Source organism: Salvelinus namaycush, chromosome 36 (assembly GCF_016432855.1).
Source record: "Salvelinus namaycush isolate Seneca chromosome 36, SaNama_1.0, whole genome shotgun sequence".
NCBI classification, from domain to species: domain Eukaryota; kingdom Metazoa; phylum Chordata; class Actinopteri; order Salmoniformes; family Salmonidae; genus Salvelinus; species Salvelinus namaycush.
The window spans coordinates 10,786,108-10,812,100 of record NC_052342.1 but is presented as its reverse complement, the minus strand read 5'-3'; the positions used below and the strand labels follow the sequence as shown (position 1 = coordinate 10,812,100).

The following is a 25,993-nucleotide window of genomic DNA, read 5'->3' as shown; positions in this document are numbered from 1 at the left end:
CATCTGCATAGTCAAGAATCCATTTGGATGAGCCTGAAAAGACCATGAGATCCCACTTTCCCATACTGACATCCTAAGTGACTATACCTATAGACCTGCAAAAGTTTGATTCAGGACAAGCAAGCCAAACAATTACTTACTTTGACTTCAGCATAGGCCATTGATGAATGTCCTCCATTTCACTCGGTTCAAGGCAAGTTCTTCCACTCGCTCAGTCATCTCCACCTGGTCTTCTCTCCCCCAGGTGTGACTGCAAACAATGCGTTCAGATAAAAACACACGACTACTCATCATTTTTAGCTGAAAATACTAAGAATACAGAATAATGAAAGCTCCATCAAAAGGGGCGGCATGGTCTTCCACATCAGTCCAAATGGCCTCCATGTGCAGGAGCACACCAAAAAAATCAACTCACCACCACACGGATTCCTGATTTCATATTTCGCTACATGTAATAAGACAATAGCTTGACACTACCATAATCATTAGAAACGCTGGTTGCTCATTTATATTTGAACTATATTTCAGGCCTCTAAAGTTGTAAGTAATTAGGACGCTCCAGGTAATATATTTATTTTCCTCTAGACAGTTCGAGCCAGCTAATTGTGACTACCACAGATGGCATGACTTTGTAGAATGTATCAATCTTAATTCCCATGGCAAGTTTCCACAACAAAGCCAGATGCTTCTTCCAGGCAAGGTAGGCAGTAATCGGAAAATGTAAAAGATGCATTACTCGTCTGACCTTTACCGTCCTTCGCCTCCCATAAGAACGTGGTTGGTCACGCTCTCTTAGGCATTCATAGTTGATGACAAAAACCACCATTTGAAGTTTCTCAACTACTTTTTTTTTTTTTACAGTCAAGTCCTGGAAGCATTGGATATCCTTTGCCGAGTTCTAAACACACATTTGGGGAAGCAATTGACTATTAATATCGGATCTTTCATTTATAAATTTTTGCCCGAGGTGTCTGCGTGATTTCAAAGCAGATTGTATCAGCCTGTTGGTTGACTTGATTAGCTCAAGAAAGAAAACAGAAGTGTCAACCTCAAGTTAACTTCCTAACAGATGGGATCAACTCCTTGAAACCTCTGTCATTATTTGAAGCTCACTCTCCTGACTGGAGGGAATCACTGAAGCCAACACTAATCAAGCCATAACTGCTCAATACATTATTCAAAGGCCGTATTTCAGATTGTCACTTTCAAGATGGCTGGGTAATACATCTCTGCCTGCCTGAAATATGCTTTGTATTGCATCATTAGCATCAACATTCAAGTGATGTCTTTACTTTCTTTGCTGTGTCCTTTGTGACTTCGAAAGTTAGTCAGTCTTTTTTTAATGAATCACATCTGGACTTTCTTTTTACATGACCTTCACACAAAAGTTGAATAAATTACAGGTTTATTCGTAATAGGTGCAGTATGTCAAACAAATGACTGTCAAACGTATTGTGAACATTTAGGGCAGATCCTCCAGCATGGATTGCCCCCAGGCCCTATACGGGGATGACTAATCAATGGATTAAGACCAGTACATGATAACTGACAATGGGATGCATCTAGCAGACTAAATGATGGCAATCCATCCCTCTCCAATACATTGTGCGGTAAAGTACAGCTCAGTCGTCACCCCTCCCCACTCTTTCCTAACAGATATATCCAGCAGTAAAAAGCACTGATGGTCTGCTAGAGAGAGGGGAGCGGTATAGAGGTGAAGATGCACTGCACTAATTATCCTCTCCTCTCATTGCCGACAGTGACTCTTGTCAAATCACTGCAGGCGTTGCAAGCCAGTGGACCCCTTGAGCAAGCCAGTGGTTCCTTGAGCTTGTCAAGTTCTCAACTTTTGAGAACCAAGATGCTTTGACTCACCTTCGCACTCTTGAAATATGCCGGAGTCAAGGTTAACCGAGAACAGGGGAATGAGAGACTTTCAATTAGGTGAATGGAAATAGAAACTGTTGGTTTATTGCGTTGAAACAAACTAGAAAATACAAAAGAACCAGCCCAATGGATATGCATGGTACAGTAACGGTACAGACCATGCAGTTTCACATACAAAACTCAAGAACAGTGTAACCAATCGGGATGAAATGATATAAAAATAGACCATTTATAAAATGTCTACTACAGAAACAGACGAGTGGCATCCAAAACACACACTTTCACAAACTCAAAATAGTGGGACTATTTTTCCCGATACATTTAAAAAATAAAAATAAAATATAAAAATTATTGTACACAAATCTAAAAAGCAACAATAGTAGAAAATAAAATTTCACAGTTGAAGGGTAGAGCACATGATATGCAGTCTTTGGTCCAGAAAACATTCCCTACACGGTAGTTTCGTGTTTCCATAGGCCAGTCTTTATGTTGGCCGAGCTCGAGCTCTCTGTGTTGATTAAAGGCATGTTCTGCCCGTTGTCTTTGACCGTGCCGTTTTGTGTAGCCAGGTTGAGCCCGTACGATTTGGGCTGGCCCTCCACCAGTTCTGTGTTATTGGGCTGCTTTACGCGACTACTGCTTTTACTCGTAACGGAAGCAGCAGTCCCAACCCCCTCACTTTCGCCACCTGATCCTACTATTGTTCCTACACTTCCACTTCCAACTCCTCTGACAGCCCCGTTGCCCAGGGTGCTAGTGCTGCCCCCTCCCTTGTCGGCGTAGCGCGAGCGTCGGGGCAGGGACGTGCTGGCGTCGCTGCTGTCCTGTTGCATCTGGCTCTGGAGGCGCTCTCTGTAAGCCATGTAGGCTGCCCGTCGGCTGCTCCGTGCCTGCTGACTGTCGTGGTGTTCGTGGCGATGCCGCCTGTGGGGGGCGCTCTGCACGCTGCTGTCCACGCTGGTGGGCACGTCATAGGCGTACTCGCGCAGCACCGTGAGTCGGATGGCCCGGTGGGCCCGCGCCCTGTTCTTGTGGTGCCGGCCCGCGTGTCCGTTGGTGGCGACGGTGGGATTGTTGTTGTTGTTGACGGGCCGGAACTGCACCTCCACAGGCGCCACGTGCATCTTGATCTCGTTGTCCACAGAGTGCTCAGTGAGGCTGTTGTCAAGCAAGGCTGCGCCATTGGCCGGCGCGGGCAGGGGTAGTAGGGGCAGGGACTTGTTCTGTGCCGCCTCTGCATGCAGATTGGTCAGTTTACTTCCCTGGGCGGAGTTTCGCATGCTGGGGACACTCTTATTGGTGCAGGATGACTCAGCACTGCTGTGGGCACACTTGACTGCATCGCCGTTGCCCCTACCAACCGACCCAGCCGCGGAGGCCGTGGATGTCCCCGGCAGCGGCAGCAGGGCGTCCTCTTGCGCAGAGTAGGCCCGTCTCCCAGGGCAACAGGCCTGAGCCCAGTGGCGCCTCATGTCCTGGCGGTTGACGCAGTGGTGCGCCATTAGAAAGCCACCTAGGGCCAGCGCCGTCACGCCAAACAGGCAGGAGAACACCAGGTCGGCCGGCCTCTCCTGGGACACGGCCATGGCGCCAAACACCCATAGCGCAGCGTAGAGTCCAAGAGCCGCGGCCGCGCCCAGGAGCTGCACCGCAAACGTATGCTCGTTCTCCAAGGCCAACAGGGACACGGCGTGAGGAGCCGAAACTGTGGAGGACGAGGCGTCGTGGGGGTGGAGGTGGAGGAGGGTGGCTGGGACATCTCCGGCCTCGCTGCCTGCTACTGCCAGTCGACGCTGCTCCTCTGCGGGCTCTTTGAGTTCGTAGCGGCGCTCAGGATGGCGTTGCAGCTGGAGGAGGATGCTAAGGAAATACATGCAGTCCACGAAGACGATGAAGCTGACAGGGCCGTAGAAGGCCCCCAGGCTGGGCTCCCACGCCATCCAGCAACTGAGAGACACAAAGAGGGGGAAGGCATCAGTACAAACAGTAAATATTTATGTAAATGTGGTACACACGCACGTTATCATTCACACAAATGCAGTATGCAGTGGTGTTGATATGTCAGCAAAAACACATGTTGGCAATGGAGCCATATGACATGTTTTAGGGTCGTGCCACAAAGAGTGCCTTTGATATTTTAAGTAGAAATTATGCACCAATACTGAATGTTAAAAGCCTGTTATATTAAATGAATTGTCCTTTAAAATATACCTAATTAATTCAATAAATCAGATTTTTTTTATATATATAAAGACTTGCTAAAGTGCCAAAATTCGGAATTTTTACATGTCCATCCATCAACCAACTGTCACTTCTTGGAAGATTAACCCCAACATTTCACCAAGTTTCACCATCATTGTAAAGCCCTAGTTATTTTGTTGCTTTACAAAGTCATTTCTGAGATAATCATTTATTTCATGTGATGAGTGATTCATTTACATCTGTCCCTCATTTTAAAGGTCAACCCTGTTACGTGAACTGAAATCTTGTGTTAATGGTGAAACTATTCCTTTTTGTTATTATTGCAAAAGAAACATTAAACATTTAATAGTCAAATAATAATGTTAAAGCAGGTGAGCTGGTTCTCTTTTGGGGCATTTTCTGATGTTTTGTGGCGGAAAACTAAGCATAACACGTCAACCCTGTAGATAGGCAAGAAATGTTTTCACAATTTCATTTTGCCACTCCTATTTACACACAACAAGCTTCCCATGTCACAAGGGGATTTATGGCCGATTTAAGGTGAAATAATCAACCCGATTAGTCATATCTGTTACTTTATTTAGCATTTAATAGGCACTTACTATAGTATTTTTCTCTCTTTATGACAGAATGTTTAAATGAGATGAAATCAAAAAGTTACACTTTTCAAAAGGCACCATGACGACCCATGACAAATCCTAATGAGTCACTGGATGAGTCAAGTGCCAACCATTCAAGTGGTCCAACCTTTAAAAAATATATATAATAACTTCATCATTTCAAGTTTGACTCAACCCCTTATCTCATTAAATCAGGTAAAGACACACGTGCACGCATTGAGTCTCTTTGTATTAAACATCCTGCTCTTTCTATTCTCAGAGAATCTGTTCCAGAAAATTCCACAGGGCGGTTTCCATTTGTCTCGGTAGCTGTGAATTAATTAAACTCCAAAGACTTCCAGGTCCAGATTTCCAAATTACTCAGTGTGCTTATGCAACCCAAACAGCTGCCACCATAAAAGAGAAAGGGGGGAGCGAGGGAGTGAGCAAGAACAAGAGAGAGAACATGAGAATGAGAGAAAAAGAGGACGAAAGAGAAGAGAACGATAGATTAGGAAAATGGCAGAAGATTCGAGAGAAAAGAGAGCGAGAAGAGTGAAAGAGAAAGACAGAACACGAGATCGAAAGAAAAAGGAGTGAAACTGGCAGCAGACGTGAGGTGCCGAAACACTATAAATAGCGCTCCCTAATCGGGTTCTCAGAACTTCACAGGGACTCAGAACTTTTCCTATCCCCGCTAAATATTTGTTATTTACATAAATCCACACACGCATTCTGGTCAGTCAAAAACAAAAAGCAATTTCTCTTGGGTATAGTTTTGTCTATACACACACAAAGCCTTCTGGCGAGATAACATTTAACAGAATTTCCATAAACACACAGTATAGTAGAAGGACTAATTGGTTTCCATACAATGTGACAGACTGGCACTACTTACTATGCTGCGTTGGCCCGACTACCGTAGTTCTTGATGTTGGCGGCTGCGGTTATGCCACAGACTATGATCGGTATCCCTCCGCCTATTAGGTAGAACCTGGTAGGAAAAGGTATTGGAAGAATAACTTATGAGGACCTGCTTTCTTGTGAAAGAGATCAAATTGGTGGTAGAGATGGTATGTATGCTTTAGGCCTCTATAGTAACACCCTGTGATCGAATTTAAATCAACAACACAAACCAACCTTTCTCCCTCCACAAGTCACAGAGATAAGAGAAACCTTTCTAGAATATATTTCAATAGTATTAGCAGCTCCTTGTAAAGGGAGAGAAAAACATTAAAGAAAAACATTCAAATGTGAATGTACAGCATTCCAACTACAGTGCACACACTTGTCGGACTCGCTAGATGCCATGACAGTGGTACTTCCTGGTTCCTCGTTTTGTAGGCCAAGAATTGGCTTGAAATTTACACCGTCAAATTCATGAAAACGTGGTCATATAAACACGTATAAGTGTTTCCGAGTGAATTTACTTACCATATGCCGGTTTTCAATGTATTTGACGGCCAAGACGAAGCATGAAGCCGAAAAATCATAAGAACTACAACTCCCACCAGCTGTATATATATATATACACACAGTGTCACTTTCAACAGCTTGCCGGTCCTCAAAAAAAAAAAAGTGTTTTGTATTTCTTTTAAGTACTGGCTGGCATTGTTCAGTAAAAAAGACACAGCGTAATCTAATATAAAACACATCAAATGGACTGTAACTAAAGGGTTTTTACCGTCCTGTGAGTCCTCAACTCAAGTTAGCACGCTCCAGCATGCTAACTAGACTACAAGAGTTGTAGTTCAAATGATACAACTTTCGCCGATGTGTCTTACGTATTAAGCATAAAATATTTTGATGAAATGCATCATGCATAAATATGAATATAATTTATATATATATATATATATATATATATATATCTTATATGACTGCGTTTTCATGAATTTGATGATATAAGCTTGAAGCCCATTCAAAAACTGTACAGGACTAGAATCAGGAAGTAGGCAGGGCTTTCATAGGGTATAATGACTAAGCAGTTTCATAACAGTGCATTGTGGGAAGTGTGGTATTTTACCTCAGCATGGGCCGTGGAGGGGGCGGGGGCTCGTCCAGCTCTTCATAGCGCTTGGCCTTGCGAGTCACCTGCTTGTAGATGTTGCGTGCCGTCACGCCCACCCACAGAGCCGTGGCCAGGGTAGAGTAGTGCAGAATGATGCCCACCTAAAAACAAGACAACAATCTCAGTCCAACTTCAAACAAAAACCTTAGCTGTGAAAAGGTTCAGTGCCCCAAACTGTACAAGTGTACCAAGTTTCATGCTTTTATGAAAAAGTGAAAGATTTTTTCCATATATTTTGCCTGGACTATATGAAGGCTTTATAGAGCATTCATACATTCTACATAGGCGCTATATGTAAGCAAAATACTAGGCATTTTCTGAAAATGTACTTCATGAAATGTTATTGTACTAATTGTCAGTTGTTTCAATTCCTTGACAAAGTAGAGCCTAGCTCTATTTATTCCTGGTGGAAAACCAGTATTTTCCCAGATGTTCTTTACCAGCCGGGCCCTTTGTATGAGGGACAATTCATTAATAAAAGAACCCAGTGAAGATCAGCAGGGACTGCCTTCAGCTGAAGTATAAATACTTGAGAGACAGACTGAGTCCCGATTCTCCATCCTTCTCCCAAAGTGTGCACTTGCACACATCTCATCGTGGATTTAACAAATGGTGTAAACTCCCTCGAGCCAATCCAATGCATTTCAATCTATGACGGCAAGTGCACACTTTGGGAGAAGGGTGGAGAGTCGGGACTCAGCCACAAGTGCAGAATCATAGAATGTTGCCAAAGGCACATCTTTCTCCACAACATCTTGAGATCCCCATATAATTGTGAGATGCTTTGGGCACGGGAAGGCAGGCTGGCAGTCTGCATGGTGGGCAGATAGGCTTGCACACCAGGGGGGGTATGGTGGGTAGTAGGGGGGAAAACTCACGGCTTGGCACACGCTGGCGTAGCGTGTCTGGTTGATTCCACCCACAAAGACGCCACAGGTGAGGAAGATGTGGAGGCAGAGGTTGACCAGCATGTGCCAATACTTACGGCTGATCCGGACAGACCTGGACACGCAAACACACAGAGCTGACATGGTAAGATTCAGCAAATAAATGCTGAGCTCAGGGAATAAAATATGCCAAATGTCAAAAAAAGAAAAAGCTATTCGTACGTTTGACTAATTAAAAATCTTTGTTGTAATTTTGAATGAGTGTGGAATGGTATAGATACGCTTGTGGAGTGGTGAACATATTACTGGAGCCTGGACAGTATTGGTTCCCAAACTTCTTTGCATTGTGACCCAACCAATAAGAAACCTTCCGGCCACAAATCTTATGCTGCGACCCGAAAGCGAGTCACAGTCCACCATTTGGTTTATATACACTGTATTAGATACCGTACTACTACTAAGACGGGTACTTGGTATTGTCATGACGTTGCCCTGTTGGTGAGGTCTATGACCCCCATAAATACCTTTCCCCCTTTTCTCTCTCTACTCTACAGATTAGACTCTTAGAAAGCCCTTTGTTAACATAGAGTCTGGTAACATCAAAAGGTTGGGGAACGGAACCATATTTCGGTAATCCAACCAGTTGAAAATATCCGTTGGTATATAAAGAATATGATGTCAGATCAGTTGTCGTCTGAGACATTATTACTGATGATAGGATGACAAACTGTCACATCCTAGTTATCAGATTCACATGGAATTGTTGTGCAATTTAAATGCTTAAATATGAAACTATTTGTGAAAAGATCAAATGTAATTTTAGCTTCTAAATGAAATAATTATTTTCATAAGTGAACTATGCTCACTCAGTGGCCCCGCCCAAGTGAACAGACATTGGTTGTGAACTATGCAACACGCCCTTCTTTCCCCCACTACAAAAGCCCATTGACAAAAGTCAACCTTGTGTTCCCAATGACGTGAGGACTGCTGCCCATACGTTTAAAAGGGCTAATATCAACTACAGAACTAAGCCAACCTCAGCGTGAGCTCTCGTTGCGAATGGTTGAACGGCAACTTGGTATGAACTTTGAACTCTTATTCAATAAAGAAGTGATACATCCTAGACGTCGAGTTAGCAGCAGCAGCTGTAAAGGTGGGCTAGGAAAGGACAGACAATCTCTTCAGAAAGACAGGGTACTACAACGTATTCGTTCTACCACACAACGACGGTACTACAACGTACCCGTTCTACCGCAAGACATATTCTTCAAAGGACAAGGGAGATCTCTGCTGGGCAACCCAGTCTTCCATCTGCGACCAATCTATCGAAGCGCAGCTCAGAGTAAATATTTATTGCATTTTCCTTTTCCAAATGGGCGGTTATTTAGAATGCATAAGATTCTATATTTACGATAGCATAGCTTCATAAGGTCCGATAGAGACCCAATCCTTTTGTTCCTCAGTCTTCCCGCGCTTTCATTCAAACCCCCTTTCTTTGTGTAACCAGCCGTCATATCGGTTCCGTCCGCTAGGGACATTTTCTTGTATGACATAATTAGTAATCAATGTATGATCCATCCTGTGTATATGTAATTCTGTGTGATTATTTAGGTATTTAGTAAATAAATAAACCAAATTTTGTATTGCTGATTCAACTTGTTAGCCAGTTTCGTGAAGATAACCAAGAATTTTACAACGTTCAGATGAGACTGAATAAGGTGACGATTAATAATTGACTGCTATTGATATAAAAGATTACCAGGTCTTTAAGAGTCTATTCGGAAGACAACAGCTCTATAAACATTCTTCCGTGGTACCCCGACTTTCTAGTTAATTACATTTACATGATCAGTTTGATCAGGTAATATTAATTACAGAAAAATTATTTTATAAAATATCATGTCATATCACTTAATCCGGCATAGCAAAGACACGACAGTATCTTATATATCTGGTATACACTGTATTAGTTTCTAACAGGACGAGTATGCAGGTAGAGCTGTTACCTGTGGTGGTATATGTAGCTGATGATGATGATCAGTAGACAGAGCAGGAGGACGATAGCCGTGGCGTAGATGACTGGGTGGAGAGGCTCGATGCTGGGAGAGAAATACTCCACCCCAGCAAGATCCTGTGGGATCAAAACAAATCTTTATTTGTCATATGCGCCGAATACAAAAGGTGTAAGTAGACCTTACCGTGAAAAACTTACTTAGAAGCCCAATGCAGTTCAATAAATAAGAGTTAATAAAAGATTTACAAAATAAACGAAATTAAAAATTTAAAAGTAACACAATAAAATAGCAATGAGGCTATATACAGGGGGTACCGGTACCAATGTGTCAATGTGCGGGGGTACAGGTTAGTCGAGGTAATTTCTATATGTAGGTAGAAAATGGTCAGACTCCAGAAAAATGGTCAGACTCCCAAAAATGGTCAGACTCCAGTCACCGAAGTGCATAGACAATAAACAGTGAGTAGCAACAGTGCAACAGTGCAAAAACAAAGAGGGGGGGGGGGTCAATGTAAATAGTCTTGGGGGCCATTTGATTAATTGTTCAGCAGTCTTATGGCTTGGGGGTAGGAGCCTTTTGGACCTAGACTTGGCGCTCCGGTACTGCTTGCCGTGCGGTAGCAGAAAGAACAGTCTATGACTTCGGTGACTGGAGTCTGACCATTTTTGGGGCCTTCCTCTGACACCGCCTAGTATATAGGTCCTGGATGGAAGGAAGCTTGGCCCCCAGTGATGGACTGGGCCGTACGCGCTATCCTCTGAAGCGCCTTTTTTTTAACCTCTACTTAACTAGGCAAGTCCGTTAAGAACAAATTCTTATTTTCAATGACGGCCTAGGAACAGTGGATTAACTGCCTTGTTCAGAACGACAGATTTTAACCTTGTCAGCTCGGGGATTTGATCTTGCAACCTTTCAGTTACTAGTCCAACGCTCTAACCACTAGGCTACCTGCCTTACGGTCAGATGACGAGCAGTTGCCATACCAGGCGGTGATGCAACCGGTCAGGATGCTCTAGATGGTGCAGCTGTAGAACTTTGAGGATCTGGGGACCCATGCCAAATCTTTTCAGCCTCCTGAGGGGGAAAAGGTGTTGTTGTGCCCTCTTCACGACTGTCTTGGTGTGTTTGGACCATGATAGTTTGTTGGTGATGTGGACACCAAGGAACTTGAAACTCTCAACCTGCTCCACTACAGCCTTGTTGATGTTAATGGGGACCTGTTTGGTCCTCCTTTTCCTGTAGTCCACGATCAGCTCCTTTATCTTGCTCACATTAAGGGAGAGGTTGTTGTCCTGGCACCACACTGCCAAGTCTCTGACCTCCTCCCTATAGGCTGTCTCATCGTTGTTGGTGATCAGGCCTGCCACGGTTCTGTCATTAGAAAATTAAATGATGGTGTTGGAGTTGTGCCTGGCCACACAGTGAACAGGAAGTACAGGAGGGGACAAAGCACGCACCCCTGAGGGGCCCCAGTGTTGAGGATCAGTGTGGCAGATGTGTTGTTGCCTACCCTTACCACCTTGGGACAGCCCGTCAGGAAGTCCAGGATCCAGATGCAGAAGGATGTGTTTAGTCCCAGGGCCCTTAGCTTAGTGATGAGCTTTGTGGGCACTATGGTGTTGAACGCTGAGCTGTAGTCAATGAACAGCACTCTCACATAGGTGTTCCTTTTCTCCAGGTGGGAAAGGGCAGTGTAGAGTGTGATTGAGACTGCGTCATCTGTGGATCTGTTGAGGCGGTATGTGAATTGGAGTGGGTCTAGGGTTTCTGGGATGATGGTGTTGATGTGAGCCAGGACCAGCCTTTCAAAACACTTCATGGCTACCGATGTGAGTGCTACGGGTCAGTAGTCATTTAGGCAGGTTACCTTCATTTTCTTGGGCACAGAGACTATGGTGGTCTGCTTGAAACATGTAGATATTACAGACTCTGCCTTGTTAATGTTGACCTGTTTAAAGGTCTTGCTCACATCGGCTACGGAGAGCGTGATAACACAGTCGCACGGACCAGCTGGTGCTCTCATGCATGCTTCAGTGTTGCTTGCCTTGAAGAGAGCATAAAAAGGCATTTAGCTCTTCTGGTAGGCTCGCGTCACTGGGCAGCTCACGGTTGGGTTTCCCTTTGTAGTCCGTAACAGTTTGCAGGCCCTGCCACATCCGACGCGCGTCAGAGCCGGTGTAGTAGGATTTAATCTTAGTCCTGTATTGACGCTTTGCCTGTTTGATGGTTTCGTCGGAGGGCATAGCACGATTTCTTATAAGCATCCGGATTAGTGTCCTGCTCCTAGAAAGCGGCAGTTCTAGCCTTTGGCTCGGTGCAGATGTTGCATGTAATCTATTGCTTCTGGTTGTGATATATACTGTTGAAGTCGGAAGTTTACATACACTTATGTTGGAGTCATTATAACAAATTTTTCAACCAATCCACAAATGTATTATTAACAAACTATAGTTTTAGCAAGTCAGTTAGGACATCTACTTTGTGCATAACAAGTAATTTTTCCAACAATTGTTTACAGACAGATTATTTCACTGAATCACAATTCTAGTGGGTCAGAAGTTTACATACACTAAGTTGACTGTGCCTTTAAACAGCTTGGGAAATTCCAGAAATTGATGTCATGGCTTTAGAAGCTTCTGATAGGCTAATTGACATCATTTGAGTCAATTGGAGGTGTACCTGTGGATGTATTTCAAGGCCTACCTTCAAACTCAGTGCCTCTGCTTGACATCATGTGAAAATCTAAAGAAATCAGCCAAGACCTCAGAAAAAAAATAGTAGACCTCCACAAGTCTGGTTCATCCTTGGGAGCAATTTCCAAACGCCTGAAGGTACCACGTTCATCTGTACAAACAATAGTATGCAAGTATAAACACCATGGGACCACGCAGCCGTCAATCTGCTCAGGAAGGAGACGCGTTCTATCTCCTAGAGATGAACGTACTTTTGTGTGAAGTGCAAATTAGTCGCAGAACAAAAAGGACCTTGTGAAGTTGCTGGAGGAAACAGGTACAAAAGTATCTATAGCCACAGTAAAATGAGTCCTATATCGACATAACCTGAAAGGCCTTTGCTGCAGGAGGGACTGGTGCACTTCACAAAATAGATGACATCATGAGGGAGGAAAATTATGTGGATATATTGAAGCAACATCTCAAGACATCAGTCAGGAAGTTAAAGCTTGGTCGCAAATGGGTCTTCCAAATGGACAATGACCCCAAGCCTACTTCCAAAGTTGTGGCAAAATGGCTGAAGGACAACAAAGTCAAGGTATTGGAGTGGCCATCACAAAGCACTGACCTCAATTCTATAGAAAATTTGTGGGCAGAACTGAAAAAGCGTGTACGAGCAAGGAGGCCTACAAACCTGACTCAGTTGCACCAGCTCTGTCAGGAGCTTGTTTAAAAGGCACAGTCAACTTAGTGTCTGTAAACTTCTGACCCACTGGAATTGTGATACAGTGAATTATAAGTGAAATAATCTGTCTCTAAACAGTTGTTGGGAAAATTCCTTGTGTCATGCAAAAAGTAGATGTCCTAACTGACTTGCCAAAACTATAGTTTGTTAACAAGAATTTTGTGAAGTGGTTGAAAAACAAGTTAATGACTCCAACCTAAGTGTATGTAAACTTCTGACTTCAACTGTACGTACGGTCACTGTGGGGATGACGTCGTCGATTCACTTATTGATGAAGCCGATGACTGAGGTGGAATACTCCTCAATGTCATTGGAAGAATCCCGGAACATATTCCTGTCTGTGCTAGAAAAACAGTCCTGTATCGTAGCATCCGCGTCATCTGACCACTTCTGTATTGAGCGAGACACTGGTACTTCCTGCTTTAGTTTTCTCTTGTCAGCAGGAATCAGGAGGATAGAATTAAGATTGAATCAGATTTGCCAAATGGAGGGCGAGGGAGAGCTTTGTATGCGTCTCTGTGTATGGAGTAAAGGTGGGTCTAGATTTTTCCCCCTCTGGTTGCACATTTTACATGCTTATAGAAATTAGGTCAAACTGATTTCAGTTTGCCTGCATTAAAGTCCCCGGCCACTAGAAGCGCCGCTTCTGGAAGATAATTTTCTTGTTTGCTTATAGCCTTATACAGCTCGTTGAGTGCGGTCCTAGTGCCAACATCGGTTTGTGGTGGTAAATAGACAGCCACAAATAATATAGATGAGAACTCTCTCGGTAGATAGTGTGGTCCATAGATTATCATAAAGTACTCTACCTCAGGGGAGCAATACCTCGAGACTTCTTTAATATTAGACATCACGCACCAGACAAATAGACACACACCCCCGCCCCTCGTCTTACCAGACGTAGCTGCTCTGTCCTGCTGATGCACGGAAAACCCAGCCAGCTCTATATTATCCATGTTGTCGTTCAGCCATGACTCGGTGAAACAAGATAATACAGTTTTTAATGTCCTGTTGGTAGGATAGTCTTGATTGTAGATCATCCAGTTTATTTTCCAGTGATTGCACGTTGGCTAATAGAACTGATTGTAGTGGCGGTTTACCCACTTGCCGAAGAAATCTCACAAGGCCCCCCAACCTCCGCCTCAGGTATCTTTGTATTTTCTTCATGCGAATGACGGGGATTTGAGCCTGGTCTCGGCAAAGCAGAATCGGACTCGGACTCATTAAAGAAAAAATCTTCGTCCAGTTCGAGTTGAAGCTCTTTTCGGTAGCAGCAACATTATGTACAAAATAAGTTACAAACAATGCGAAAAAAACTAACAGAATAGCACAGTTGGTTAGGAGCCCGTAAAACGGCAGCCATCCCCTCCAGCGCAATTATTAAAATATACACATAGCATGTTAAAATGGCATCACTTAAGACAATGTATCATAGAATAACAAATGAACCCTGACGAAATGCCAATTTCGCCAACTCAGGAGATTGTCATGTGGTTGGGCCAAAACTAAACAGGAAGTGTATATAGAATGTGTGAAACCAAACAGATGGGGGAAAGGCTAATGTCTCGAAAATAGTAAGGATGTCACGATATCACTATCCTAATACTCAGAAGTATCATGGCAAGAAAACACAAGAAGCTGACTAGATTTCCTGAGGAAAATAGCCCTCGTTGGGAACAAACAACCTTATGTTGTCACATTTGTTCATTAAGTTTAAAGGCCAGGAATCCCCTGGCCACTCACCATGAGCACGGCATAGTTGCTGAGCGAGTCACAGGAGAGCGTGGTGAAGTTGTTGTGGTGGCCCAGGAGACGGCAGCCCTCGCTTTGCCAACCGCCCTGCCCACCCAACAGGCTGAAGTTCCAGCAGGCGGGCACGGCGTCAGTGCCGCGGGCAAACCTCCGCAGCGTGGCGTTCACCGGCATCCGCAGGCCGCGCAGTGGGAAACCCTCTGACCAGAGAGAGAGGCGTTAGTCTTGAAGGTCAAAACATGTCATGGTTCTTATCTTTATGAATCTATCAATCTTTTTGCGCAACATTTTCAAAAACCTGCTGTAACAAAAAACATATTGCCATCTCACACGCAATTAATAGAGAATAAAATGGCCTCACACACTTTCACTACATACAACTAAATGTTTTCTTAGCTTTTTCGTACACTATAAAATGTCAAATTACAGATGGATCCTAAATCAAGTCTTCGCAAGCTTTAATCAACATCTACTCATTCTAATAACATTTGTTGCCCATACCATAAAATTCACTATTAAAACAAGTCACAACATCCTCTTGAACAAAACCATCTAATACTATTGTGATACAGTGAGGTCCATGCCAGACTCACCTATCTTGGCCAGGAGCACAGGGGTGGCCACGTTTCTCCTCTTTCCCCCGTCGGCCAGCAGGGTGGAGTTGCCCGTGGAGGGGAAGAGCTTGCCGTTGCGGAAGGCCAGCAGGTGGAACTTGTAGACGTTGTCACCGGCCTGGCCCGGGACAGAGTACTGTGAGAACAGAGAGGGGGGGAGCTGCAGGGACGCCTCCACTATGGTGTTCTAGGGAGAGAAAAAGGTGATTTGTTCTAGAATTGTATTTATACTTTATTTCTACAGGTGAATCCCATTGAGATGAAAATGATGGAGTGTACAGTATAACTGTGGAATTCTAGGTAACGCTTTATTCTACAGTTCATCGTTTTAATGTGTTATGGGTGAACGTCACATGACAATGCACCTCATTAAAGACGTCCTCATGTTTCCCATCCGAAACTGTTTTGTGGATATTATGACAACATTTTGTGACGTTTTGGTCTTCGGTATGTTTTTTTTGGGGCTGTTCGTGCACACAACACAGCCAAAGTCTACGCCCCAAGGGATTCTTCAATTAGTTGTGTTTTGTCATTCAACAAGAGTTGACTCTTTTTCCTGCACATATTTTTCACTGGAGAAATACTGCACCAAACAGATTAGTTTGATGTAAAATTGCACGACTAAGCAAAAACATCAACATTTATGACAGATTTCTTAAATTATCTTAGACTAATTCTGACTGTTTTGAGGAAGTGTATAATGGCTACAGCGTCTCAAAATGGACAAGCGAAGGTCTTAACGGAGTTCACGTCGCCTAGCCGAGTTCTGCTAGGAGCAAGCCGAACCAAGTATTCAGACGGCTTAAGGAGGCCTGTTTCAATTAACATGACTGCTGCTGCTCGCTCTTTGCCGTCTACACTTGGTTACTTTATAAGCACTTTGTGATTGACTCCCGTATGGACATTCCTGTGTACTGACCTTAAGAGCAAGGCTGGACAGGGTGCTGGTGATGTTACACTTGAAGCTGAGCTGGCGGTCAGGGTTGCCGTCTAGGTCGATGCGTGGGCCCAGGTCTCTGATCCCAACACGTTCAGGCATCAGCTTCTGAAACAGTGTGCAGGTCATGCCGTTGAAGCTGCTCGCCTTGATGGCGTGGGCCTCCAGAGCAATGTTATGGGAATTCTGGGAACAAATCATGGGAATTAGAGAAAGAATAATACACGAGGCGAAATGAAGAACAATAAGATCAGACGGGCTATTAAATTCAAATAGTGGAAAACACACACTTCTACAGACAGTAGTCCCAACTTCATGTGCGGCTCCCAATGGCATCAATGCATTTATGCCTCAATGCTGCTTAGGATTTGGTCCGTAGAGTTGTAATAGGACATTATATACTGTGATCTCATGATTTACTGTGATCTTACGGTGGAGTAGGTCTGGGCTGTGCTGGCTAGTCGGTGTACAGCGATCCTCTGGAGACACTCCACGATGCGGGAGCAGGCCCTGGCCTCGCGCTGAGCCATCCACAGCAACCGCTCATCAGCCAGCATCAGGTTACTGGAGATGTCCACCATCACATCCCCCAACTGAGACAGACAGAACAGGGTTAACACACATGCCAGGAAACAACATAAGTACACGCTAACAGTTACCTGTGTATGTGCAGGGCCACAGACAGGCACATGCATACAGCAGCCATATCAATCGAAACAATAACACAATGTTATTATCAACCAGGTGTGACATTCAACGCCCTCTCTAATGAGCTCCAATGGAAACCCAACAGGCAAAGAAACCTGACCCGGCCTTGCTCTGCAATCCCCCACAGCTCAAATCCCACACAGGAAACATCCCTCATTCCAGATCCTATCTTATCCGCTCTCATTCCGATTCCTCTGGATTTAAACAGGACAGGGTTGCTTTGTCTCAACTACGAGGAACGTAGTGATAAAGTCAAGGGAAGATGCCCCAAATATCAGCAGTAAGATGGAAAGGCCTACAGTAAGTTGTATATTCACACTGTCACTTGCAATGTGGCAGCATTCACCTGAACACAGTGAACACACACTGACAAACTATTACCTAGAGTAGCTCGACTTAGTGACCCCATTTCTTCTCATTACACCTATGCCTGAAGGTTCACCTCATCGTGCATGGTGTTCCTATCCTCTGTTTGTGCTTCTGTGTGTCTTTATATGCAAGTGCGTGCATCTTATTCATGCCTAAATGAGATGCAAGGTGGGACTGTGAGGTGGAAGCGGGACTCACCTCCTTGTATTTCTCGGCAAACTTGCCAAACTTCTCGATCATCTCGGCCACGAAGATGACGTCCATCTTATCGGAGAAGTTGGCGGCCTCAATTGTGTAGACGAGCAGCTGGCGGGCCGTGATCACTGCGTTGGTCATGTTCAGAGGCATCTAGAAGACACACACAGACAGATTTAGGGTGAAAGCGTCAAGAAGGAATTTGAGTGCCGGAGGGGATAAATAATAATAAAAACAGTCAGAAGAAAGAGATGAAAATAACAGACCAAGAGTAAAGACTTGAAAGATGAAAACAAAAGGAAGATGAGGAAAAAGACTAAGCTATAGAAAGAGAACGATGGACGTAGAGACAACACAGACAGACAAAGCGGGCAAATCAAACATGGGCAGACAGAGTGCCATGGTCACCTGGTTGATGATGTAGAGGATACGGGTGACGTCCTTCTGGTACTGGCAGCGGGAGTAGTTGTCCTCGGCCCACAGGCCCCCACGGTCACAGTGCCGCCATGCCCGCAGCTCATCACCCACCGAGGCCGAGTAGATTCCCGCGCCCGACGCCAACTTGTTGCAGGGCATGTAGGCTGTGATGCCCGCCATGGTACGAGGCCACCTGAGAGATGGGGGAGGGTGAGAGGAAGAGACAGACGGATGGGAGAGAGAGAGAGAGACAGACAGACGGAGGGGAGAGAGAGAGAGAGACAGACGGAGGGGAGAGAGAGAGAGAGACAGACGGAGGGGAGAGAGAGAGAGAGACAGACGGAGGGGAGAGAGAGAGAGACAGACGGAGGGGAGAGAGAGAGAGACACACGGAGGGGAGAGAGAGAAAGACAGACGGAGGGGAGAGAGAGAGAGACAGACAGAATTTGTTCAGCTAGCAAAATGCCAGAATCCCCCTAAGATTGATGAAGTGCTTAATAGATGTGCCAGGTTCACGTTTATTGTCATGCGTCTTCCTCCCAGCAAACCAGTTAAAGAGAGAGAGTTACGAAAAAGAAGGGTGGGTATGCCAGAGTGTGGTTAGCATGAGTCACGTGGTGTGTTCCAGGAACATCATGTGATTATTTAGCCACAGCAGCTGCCACTTACTGGTGCTCAACATCATCATCTAAAACTGTGGAAAGCTTTTATTCCAGCCCTGTTCTACGATTCACTCAATGGATTAGACGCTTTTAGACAATTACAATTTTACAAATTGAAAACATTCAGCAATCAAAACGAGCATTTCTTATCAGACAAGTTCACGTTAGTCCTTCCCTGGTTCAGTCAGTTTTCTTCCATTTGGTGCCTAGTGAATACAACCTAGATATTACTACAATTAAAAGTCTGATATTCAGCCACTAGAAGGTGCCACAGTGCCGAGCTTGTTCCACAAACAACTGACACACTTAAACAAGTCCATTCAAATTACACAAGTCAGTATATACATACCTGCTTACATAAAACATTAGATGAGATTAAACCACATGGCGGAGATTAAACCAATAGATGAATAAAAGTACAACACTTACCTGAAAACATTTATCTGACACATTACTGACTGACATCAACCTAGTCTGTGACAATGAACATATCCCCCGCTCACCTGAAGTCGCCCTTGTTGTTGGACACCCTGTCAGGTGGGCAGTACTTGGCAGAGCTCTCCAGAACCATGATGTGGACGGTACGTGTGGTGTTCCCACGGCTGGTCCTCACACGACACTCCCAGTTTCCCGTAGAGCCAGGCTGGATGTTGGAGATGGTCAACGCACTGATAGAACAGAGGGGACAGTGACATAATATATTACTGCCAAACAGTAGCTAGTTTCAACCATGATTGCTGACAGGGGCCATTTGCATCAAATTAAAGTTTAAAAAAAGGTAACGTTCACTGCCATTTCTGGCTTTGGCCTTTTACTGTAACATAGGAGTCATGCACAGGATTTCCTCAGGGCTGAGCGCATTGCTTTTTTACAAATGCATATACCGTGGTTTCATACACTGCCGTGGTAAAGAGGCCGCTTCAACTTCACGGTATCAATCAAATTTTGTTTACGCTGCCCTTTTTTTCCCCAACAGCATTTGTCACAAAGTGTAAACAGCAGCACAGTGAGCAGATAGCAGAAGCACAGTGGCAAGAAGAAAGTCCCTGGAAGGAGGAAACAGACAGGAAGCAGATGGTCTTCATCTTACCTGGCGATGAGGGAGCAGTTCTGCACCATGCTCCTCTCGATGAAGATGCCCTGGGCTGCGTCGGGTTCCACCATGCGGCCGTCCTGGTACCACAGTACCTGCATGTCCTCCGCCACGAACGAGGCCTGGCACTGGAAGGGCAGGCTGTCGCCCTGGAACACGACCTGATGCTGGGATGGCGTCAGTTGGAAGGAGGGCAGCTCCAGGGGTGCGTCTGGGGAGGACAGGGTTACATTTAGGGCATTTGTTTCAGGTGTGTTTTATTTTAGAGTTTGGGCTTTTTTCACTTGGTGATATGTGTGTGTGTGTGTGTGTGTGTGTGTGTGTGTGTGTGTGTGTGTGTGTGTGTGTACACATGACCATAGGTGAGTGTGTCTCTCTAGGGGACATGTCTGAGTAGGATGGGGTTAATTCAATGCATTTCAAAACAACTTCATTAATCTCCTCCTGGGATCCCCTCAATAGTCAAATGTTGGTCCTATTCATCACTCAGGTCATGTGTGTCTACACTTGTGAAAGCTGTGCCACGTATTTCCTAACCCGTGCAGTGAAGAGTGCCAAACTGATAAGACAGGGCAAGCACAAACAAACGCTGCACTGCGACGTACTGCTGGCCCTTTCCTTATCGCCTGTGCCATTGGACAAATCCCATTCCCAAAAATACCAGCAACACAAAACCGACTACGGAGCCAAACTAACCACTATGGAGTGGAGAGAGAGAGGTTTTACGTACATCTATACTGTATATCTGTCCTGTCTGAGAATGCGTCTTGGGAGGGCAGCGTGCCAAAGACTGCTTGCGAGAGTGTGTTCATCAAGAGTTAGCCTCTTACTGGGAGCTCTGGTTGGAGCAAGGTGATGTATGGTGTAGGAGAGGGAGTAGCATGTGTGTGTTTTGGTGATTGTGTTCTGACAAAACTTAGGTTTGATGAAGGTGAGTGACTGTGTATTGGTGCGTGCCTATGTCTAGGGTTCTCTCTGTGTGTGTATACGTACGTGGAGCTTAAGGGCTGATGACTAAGTGTAGGACCAGGTGTGTGTGTGTCCTTACCACAGGTGAACAGCTCAGGCTTGGTGGAGGTGATGAGCTGGCCCTGCAGGGAGCGGGGGTAGGAGCAGCTGGTGTCCTTCACCCCCACGTTGTTGTCATTGATCCAGTGCAGCAGCCACAGCAGGTTGCAGTCGCACAGCAGGTATGGCGTCTGGAACTCCCTGAGGTAACATGGAGACAGACACCGAGTTAAAGGGGCAGTTCAACACTCCCGATGACATTGTAGAGAGTCATTTTCTTATCTTTTTGACTGCAGAACATATTAAATCACCGTTTTACACATCTGTAGAGATAATAAATATGAGGTTAAAAAGTGGTAAAGTGCCCCTTTAAGTTTAAAAGTGCTAGCCCTATGAAGCAGTCTGGAAACAGAGGTTGAGGGGTTTTGGCAGAACCATTTGATTGTATGTTTTGTAATGTGTTTGTAGAACCTTGAGTTGCCAACTGGGAAATGAAAGTTACAGATTCCACCTTTAAGTGGCTGCCTGAAGAATGGTGTAGCCCTACCATTTGTAAATAGCCCAGTAAAAACACTGTAAACTGCTACAGAGACGCATTTCTTTCCGTAATCCCTAAATCATACTTACAATGTCTTCAACGACACCAAGCTGTCGAATGTCCCTTGGGCTAGCGATGAAAATATATTTCCTGAAAGGTTTCTGAAAAGACAAGACGAAGGCTATCAATCACCTATAACAAATTCATTAAATATGCCAACCTGTCACATCACACCATCAGGACCCAAACACAAACTGTCATTGGTTACTCTACTGAGAAATCCAGGAATACCTTAATCCTCACCTTTGTATTGTGGGAAGAGGACATGGAATAATGTGTTGCAGCTGTTGCACTGAAACTCGTGGGGGAACCCTGGGTAATATGATAATATCTCAGCACCTGGCTGCCACCATTTTCTGGTGTTCTAAGAAGGGCAAATACTATTGGGGCGCTGGAGCCAAATATGTAACTTTCCCGTGAATGTACTTATCAAGGACTTATGGCGTTATTTTGATAGTCATTTTTAAAGATGGATAGAGAAAAAAAAGTGAACGGTTTTCAAAGCAAATCGAAAATAACTATTACTTACAGTCGAACCAGACTTATGAGGCCCTTGAATATGTCCACGTTGAGGCAGCCAATGCGGTTGTTGGACAGGTCTCTGTAGAAAGCCAAACCAATGGAGATTCTGGTTATATTCTGTCCTGATTTGCTCATGTCAAACAGCAGCCATATTTTTTGAAACATCATAGGCCATCGCAAATTGTACAAACATGAAATGCATACAACTATAGTTAATTGACATGTGGTGACTCAGTGAATTCTAATAAATCCACGTTTTAGGTCAACAAATCAAAATCAGAGAAAAACTGTCAACTAGACTGGTGTTGTCATTCTCTAAGCGACAGGTTGGGGCAGAGGCAGAGATAAAAAATAAAAAAAATTAATTCAGGTGTCAGTTGTACAACTTTTCAAGGTGATTTGAGATGTCTGTGTTCACCCAGAGGGGGTTTCCACATCAAAGCTTGTGTAACACACTAAACTAGTCAAGATGAACCTCTATTGATGCATGTCATACACATCAAAGTGTGTCTTTCTCGCCAGGACGTCAGGTTGCATTATCGATTGCCCGGAGGTCCTTTATGAAGAAACCATGTTTGGGCAAAGATTTTTCTTTGACAACATTCTGAAAATATGATTTTCTTTAACTCAAAGATACAGTAGGTCAAACTAGAAGAAAGTAGGTAGGCAGGGAATTCAAAACAGCCATTCCAAAAACATGCCCCCATGTATAAAAGTAACGCTGTGGGTGTATAAAAAAAAAGAAATCAAGGTTGTGGGTGTATATGCAAGCAGTTACAGCTGGATAAAATAGCATCCGCTTAATGACTCAACGTAAACCAATGACTAAAGTGTTACGAGCATGATAGTGTCGATGACATCCGTATGATGGCATCGTCCATATAAGGTTAACCCACATTTACATTATCAAGGTCTCACAATGCAATACAAAACCCTAACCCAAGGCAGCAGCATTGCTACAACCCTAACCCAAGGCCCAATGCCAGGGCAGCAGCATTTCTACAACCCTAACCCAAGGCCCAATGCCAGGGCAGCAGCATTTCTACAACCCTAACCCAAGGCCCAATGCCAGGGCAGCAGCATTTCTACAACCCTAACCCAAGACCCAATGCCAGGGCAGCAGCATTGCTACAACCCCAAGGCCCAATGCCAGGGCAGCAGCATTGCTACAACCCTAACCCAAGGCCCAATGCCAGGGCAGCAGCATTGCTACAACCCTAACCCAAGGCCCAATGCCAGGGCAGCAGCATTGCTACAACCCTAACCCAAGGCCCAATGCCAGGGCAGCAGCATTGCTACAACCCTAACCCAAGGCCCAATGCCAGGGCAGCAGCATTGCTACAACCCTAACCCAAGGCCCAATGCCAGGGCAGCAGCATTGCTACAACCCTAACCCAAGGCCCAATGCCAGGGCAGCAGCATTGCTACAACCCTAACCCAAGGCCCAATGCCAGGGCAGCAGCATTGCTACAACCCTAACCCAAGGCCCAATGCCAAGGCAGCAGCATTGCTACAACCCTAACCCAAGGCCCAATGCCAGGGCAGCAGCATTGCTACAACCCTAACCCAATGCCCAATGCCAGGGCAGCAGCATTGCTACAACCCTAACCCAATGCCCAATGCCAGGGCAGCAACATTGCTACAACCCTAACCCAATGCCCAATGCCAGGGCAGCAGCATTGCTACAACCCTAACCCAATGCCAGGGCAGCAGCATTGCTACAACCCTAACCCAAGTCCCAATGCCAGGGCAGCAGCATTTCTACAACCCTAACCCAAGGCCCAATGCCAGGGCAGCAGCATTGCTACAACCCTAACCCAAGACCCAATGCCAGGGCAGCAGCATTGCTACAACCCTAACCCAAGGCCCAATGCCAGGGCAGCAGCATTGCTACAACCCTAACCCAAGGCCCAATGCCAGGGCAGCAGCATTGCTACAACCCTAACCCAAGGCCCAATGCCAGGGCAGCAGCATTGCTACAACCCTAACCCAAGACCCAATGCCAGGGCAGCAGCATTGCTACAACCCTAACCCAAGGCCCAATGCCAGGGCAGCAGCATTGCTACAACCCTAACCCAAGACCCAATGCCAGGGCAGCAGCATTGCTACAACCCTAACCCAAGGCCCAATGCCAGGGCAGCAGCATTGCTACAACCCTAACCCAAGACCCAATGCCAGGGCAGCAGCATTGCTACAACCCTAACCCAAGACCCAATGCCAGGGCAGCAGCATTGCTACAACCCTAACCCAAGGCCCAATGCCAGGGCAGCAGCATTGCTACAACCCTAACCCAAGACCCAATGCCAGGGCAGCAGCATTGCTACAACCCTAACCCAAGGCCCAATGCCAGGGCAGCAGCATTGCTACAACCCTAACCCAAGACCCAATGCCAGGGCAGCAGCATTGCTACAACCCTAACCCAAGACCCAATGCCAGGGCAGCAGCATTGCTACAACCCTAACCCAAGGCCCAATGCCAGGACAGCAGCATTGCTACAACCCTAACCCAAGACCCAATGCCAGGGCAGCAGCATTGCTACAACCCTAACCCAAGACCCAATGCCAGGGCAGCAGCATTGCTACAACCCTAACCCAAGACCCAATGCCAGGGCAGCAGCATTGCTACAACCCTAACCCAAGACCCAATGCCAGGGCAGCAGCATTGCTACAACCCTAACCCAAGACCCAATGCCAGGGCAGCAGCATTGCTACAACCCTAACCCAAGACCCAATGCCAGGGCAGCAGCATTACTACAACCCTAACCCAAGACCCAATGCCAGGGCAGCAGCATTGCTACAACCCTAACCCAAGACCCAATGCCAGGGCAGCAGCATTGCACTAGCAACACTTTTTTTTCAAATAATTGTGGAGTGCATCCCGTAAACATCCTGGTGTTGGTCTAATTATTGATGTGGGTCCTAGGGAGGGTGGCAGCTGGGGAATTTACTGTGTGAGGTGGTTAGTTCCGCCTGCCCCGGAACCCGGAAAAACCTTTCGGTGGCTGCCAAGAAGTCGTGCTGGCATCCTGTGTCTGAGGAGGATCACCTAGTGGGGGGGGGGGTACTTCCTTAGCTAAAGGGATAAACTCCTGTCCTGCCACTGCTGCCATGCCATATCACTAGACATGGTGCAGTGCTCTCGCAGTTGGGAAAATGTAGTGTGATGTCAAAGCAGCCCACATAAGGAGGAAACCATCTGCCATGCCTCTCACAAATGACATTGTTGTTGCTTGTGTCATCATCAGCAATGATCATAGCAACATCATGTCCAATGAATTTCAAAATGACAATTGCAGACTATCTCCTTGCCAGACCCCCCACACACACACTATAACGTCGCTTCAGGGCTGTGTGTCAAAGTCACAACGATCTTGGTTTTACAGTACTTCAAATCATAAAACCTGTCCATGAACGTGTAGTCTGTCCATGAAAGTAGCAGCAGAGCTCAACATTACAGCCAGGCAGACCCAGAGCAAGCTGTCTTTTGTGATATGAGCAGATGTTAAAATAGCCTGGTGTGTAAGTAACAAGGCAGGGTCAGTGACTGTTCAGCTGTTGGTGGAATGTTGAGGCTGCTGCTAGGTGGCAAGGCCCTGGAGAGGCCAGTACGGAAGAGGAGGGGTTGTAGGGTGAAGTTTCCCCCATACGCTGATCTTTGGTCAGTTTTGCATTTTCCCCACTATGGGTTAATATCAGGGGAGGGGGAAGTTGATCCTACATCTGTACTTAGCGGTAACTTCACCCTGGAGTGACTTGAATAGGTGGCACTAAAACACATCCAGTGACTCATGCAGCACAAACGAGCATTGTCATTTCATAGGTGTCATGTGACTATATTGCCAACGTATGCATTTTGCTGAATGCAGATGATATATCGACACAGTACTGAGTCTACTACTTGCTCCTCACCAGGACCTTGACTAGATGTATCAGGTGTTACAACAGGGTTGGAACTAGCCTTCCCTGGGGGCTCTCTCCTCCCAGGGTCTCTACTCCCCCACCTCTAGCCAGCCCACCCCTAACAGCTGAGACCAGGCACCG

The 25,993-nt window shown here is 45.5% G+C and overlaps 1 protein-coding gene across 1 annotated transcript in view; it reads right to left on the bottom strand.

Moving 5' to 3' along the window:
- Positions 1 to 1,945: 1,945 nt before the first annotated feature.
- The window catches only part of LOC120030455 (adhesion G protein-coupled receptor A3-like), a 52,058-nt gene continuing 28,010 nt past the window's right edge, over positions 1,946 to 25,993 (bottom strand). The window contains exons 4-19 of the mRNA XM_038975867.1: positions 21,961 to 22,032; positions 21,461 to 21,532; positions 20,874 to 21,034; positions 19,823 to 20,036; positions 19,236 to 19,400; positions 18,062 to 18,263; positions 17,657 to 17,806; positions 16,813 to 16,974; positions 16,364 to 16,567; positions 15,424 to 15,631; positions 14,822 to 15,030; positions 9,653 to 9,777; positions 7,638 to 7,761; positions 6,715 to 6,860; positions 5,587 to 5,682; positions 1,946 to 3,834 (exon numbers count right to left, since the gene is read on the bottom strand). Of these exons, the coding sequence (XP_038831795.1) occupies positions 2,337 to 3,834; positions 5,587 to 5,682; positions 6,715 to 6,860; positions 7,638 to 7,761; positions 9,653 to 9,777; positions 14,822 to 15,030; positions 15,424 to 15,631; positions 16,364 to 16,567; positions 16,813 to 16,974; positions 17,657 to 17,806; positions 18,062 to 18,263; positions 19,236 to 19,400; positions 19,823 to 20,036; positions 20,874 to 21,034; positions 21,461 to 21,532; positions 21,961 to 22,032 (3,808 nt within the window). The 3' untranslated portion in view covers positions 1,946 to 2,336. The remainder of the gene's footprint in view (positions 3,835 to 5,586; positions 5,683 to 6,714; positions 6,861 to 7,637; positions 7,762 to 9,652; positions 9,778 to 14,821; positions 15,031 to 15,423; positions 15,632 to 16,363; positions 16,568 to 16,812; positions 16,975 to 17,656; positions 17,807 to 18,061; positions 18,264 to 19,235; positions 19,401 to 19,822; positions 20,037 to 20,873; positions 21,035 to 21,460; positions 21,533 to 21,960; positions 22,033 to 25,993) is intronic.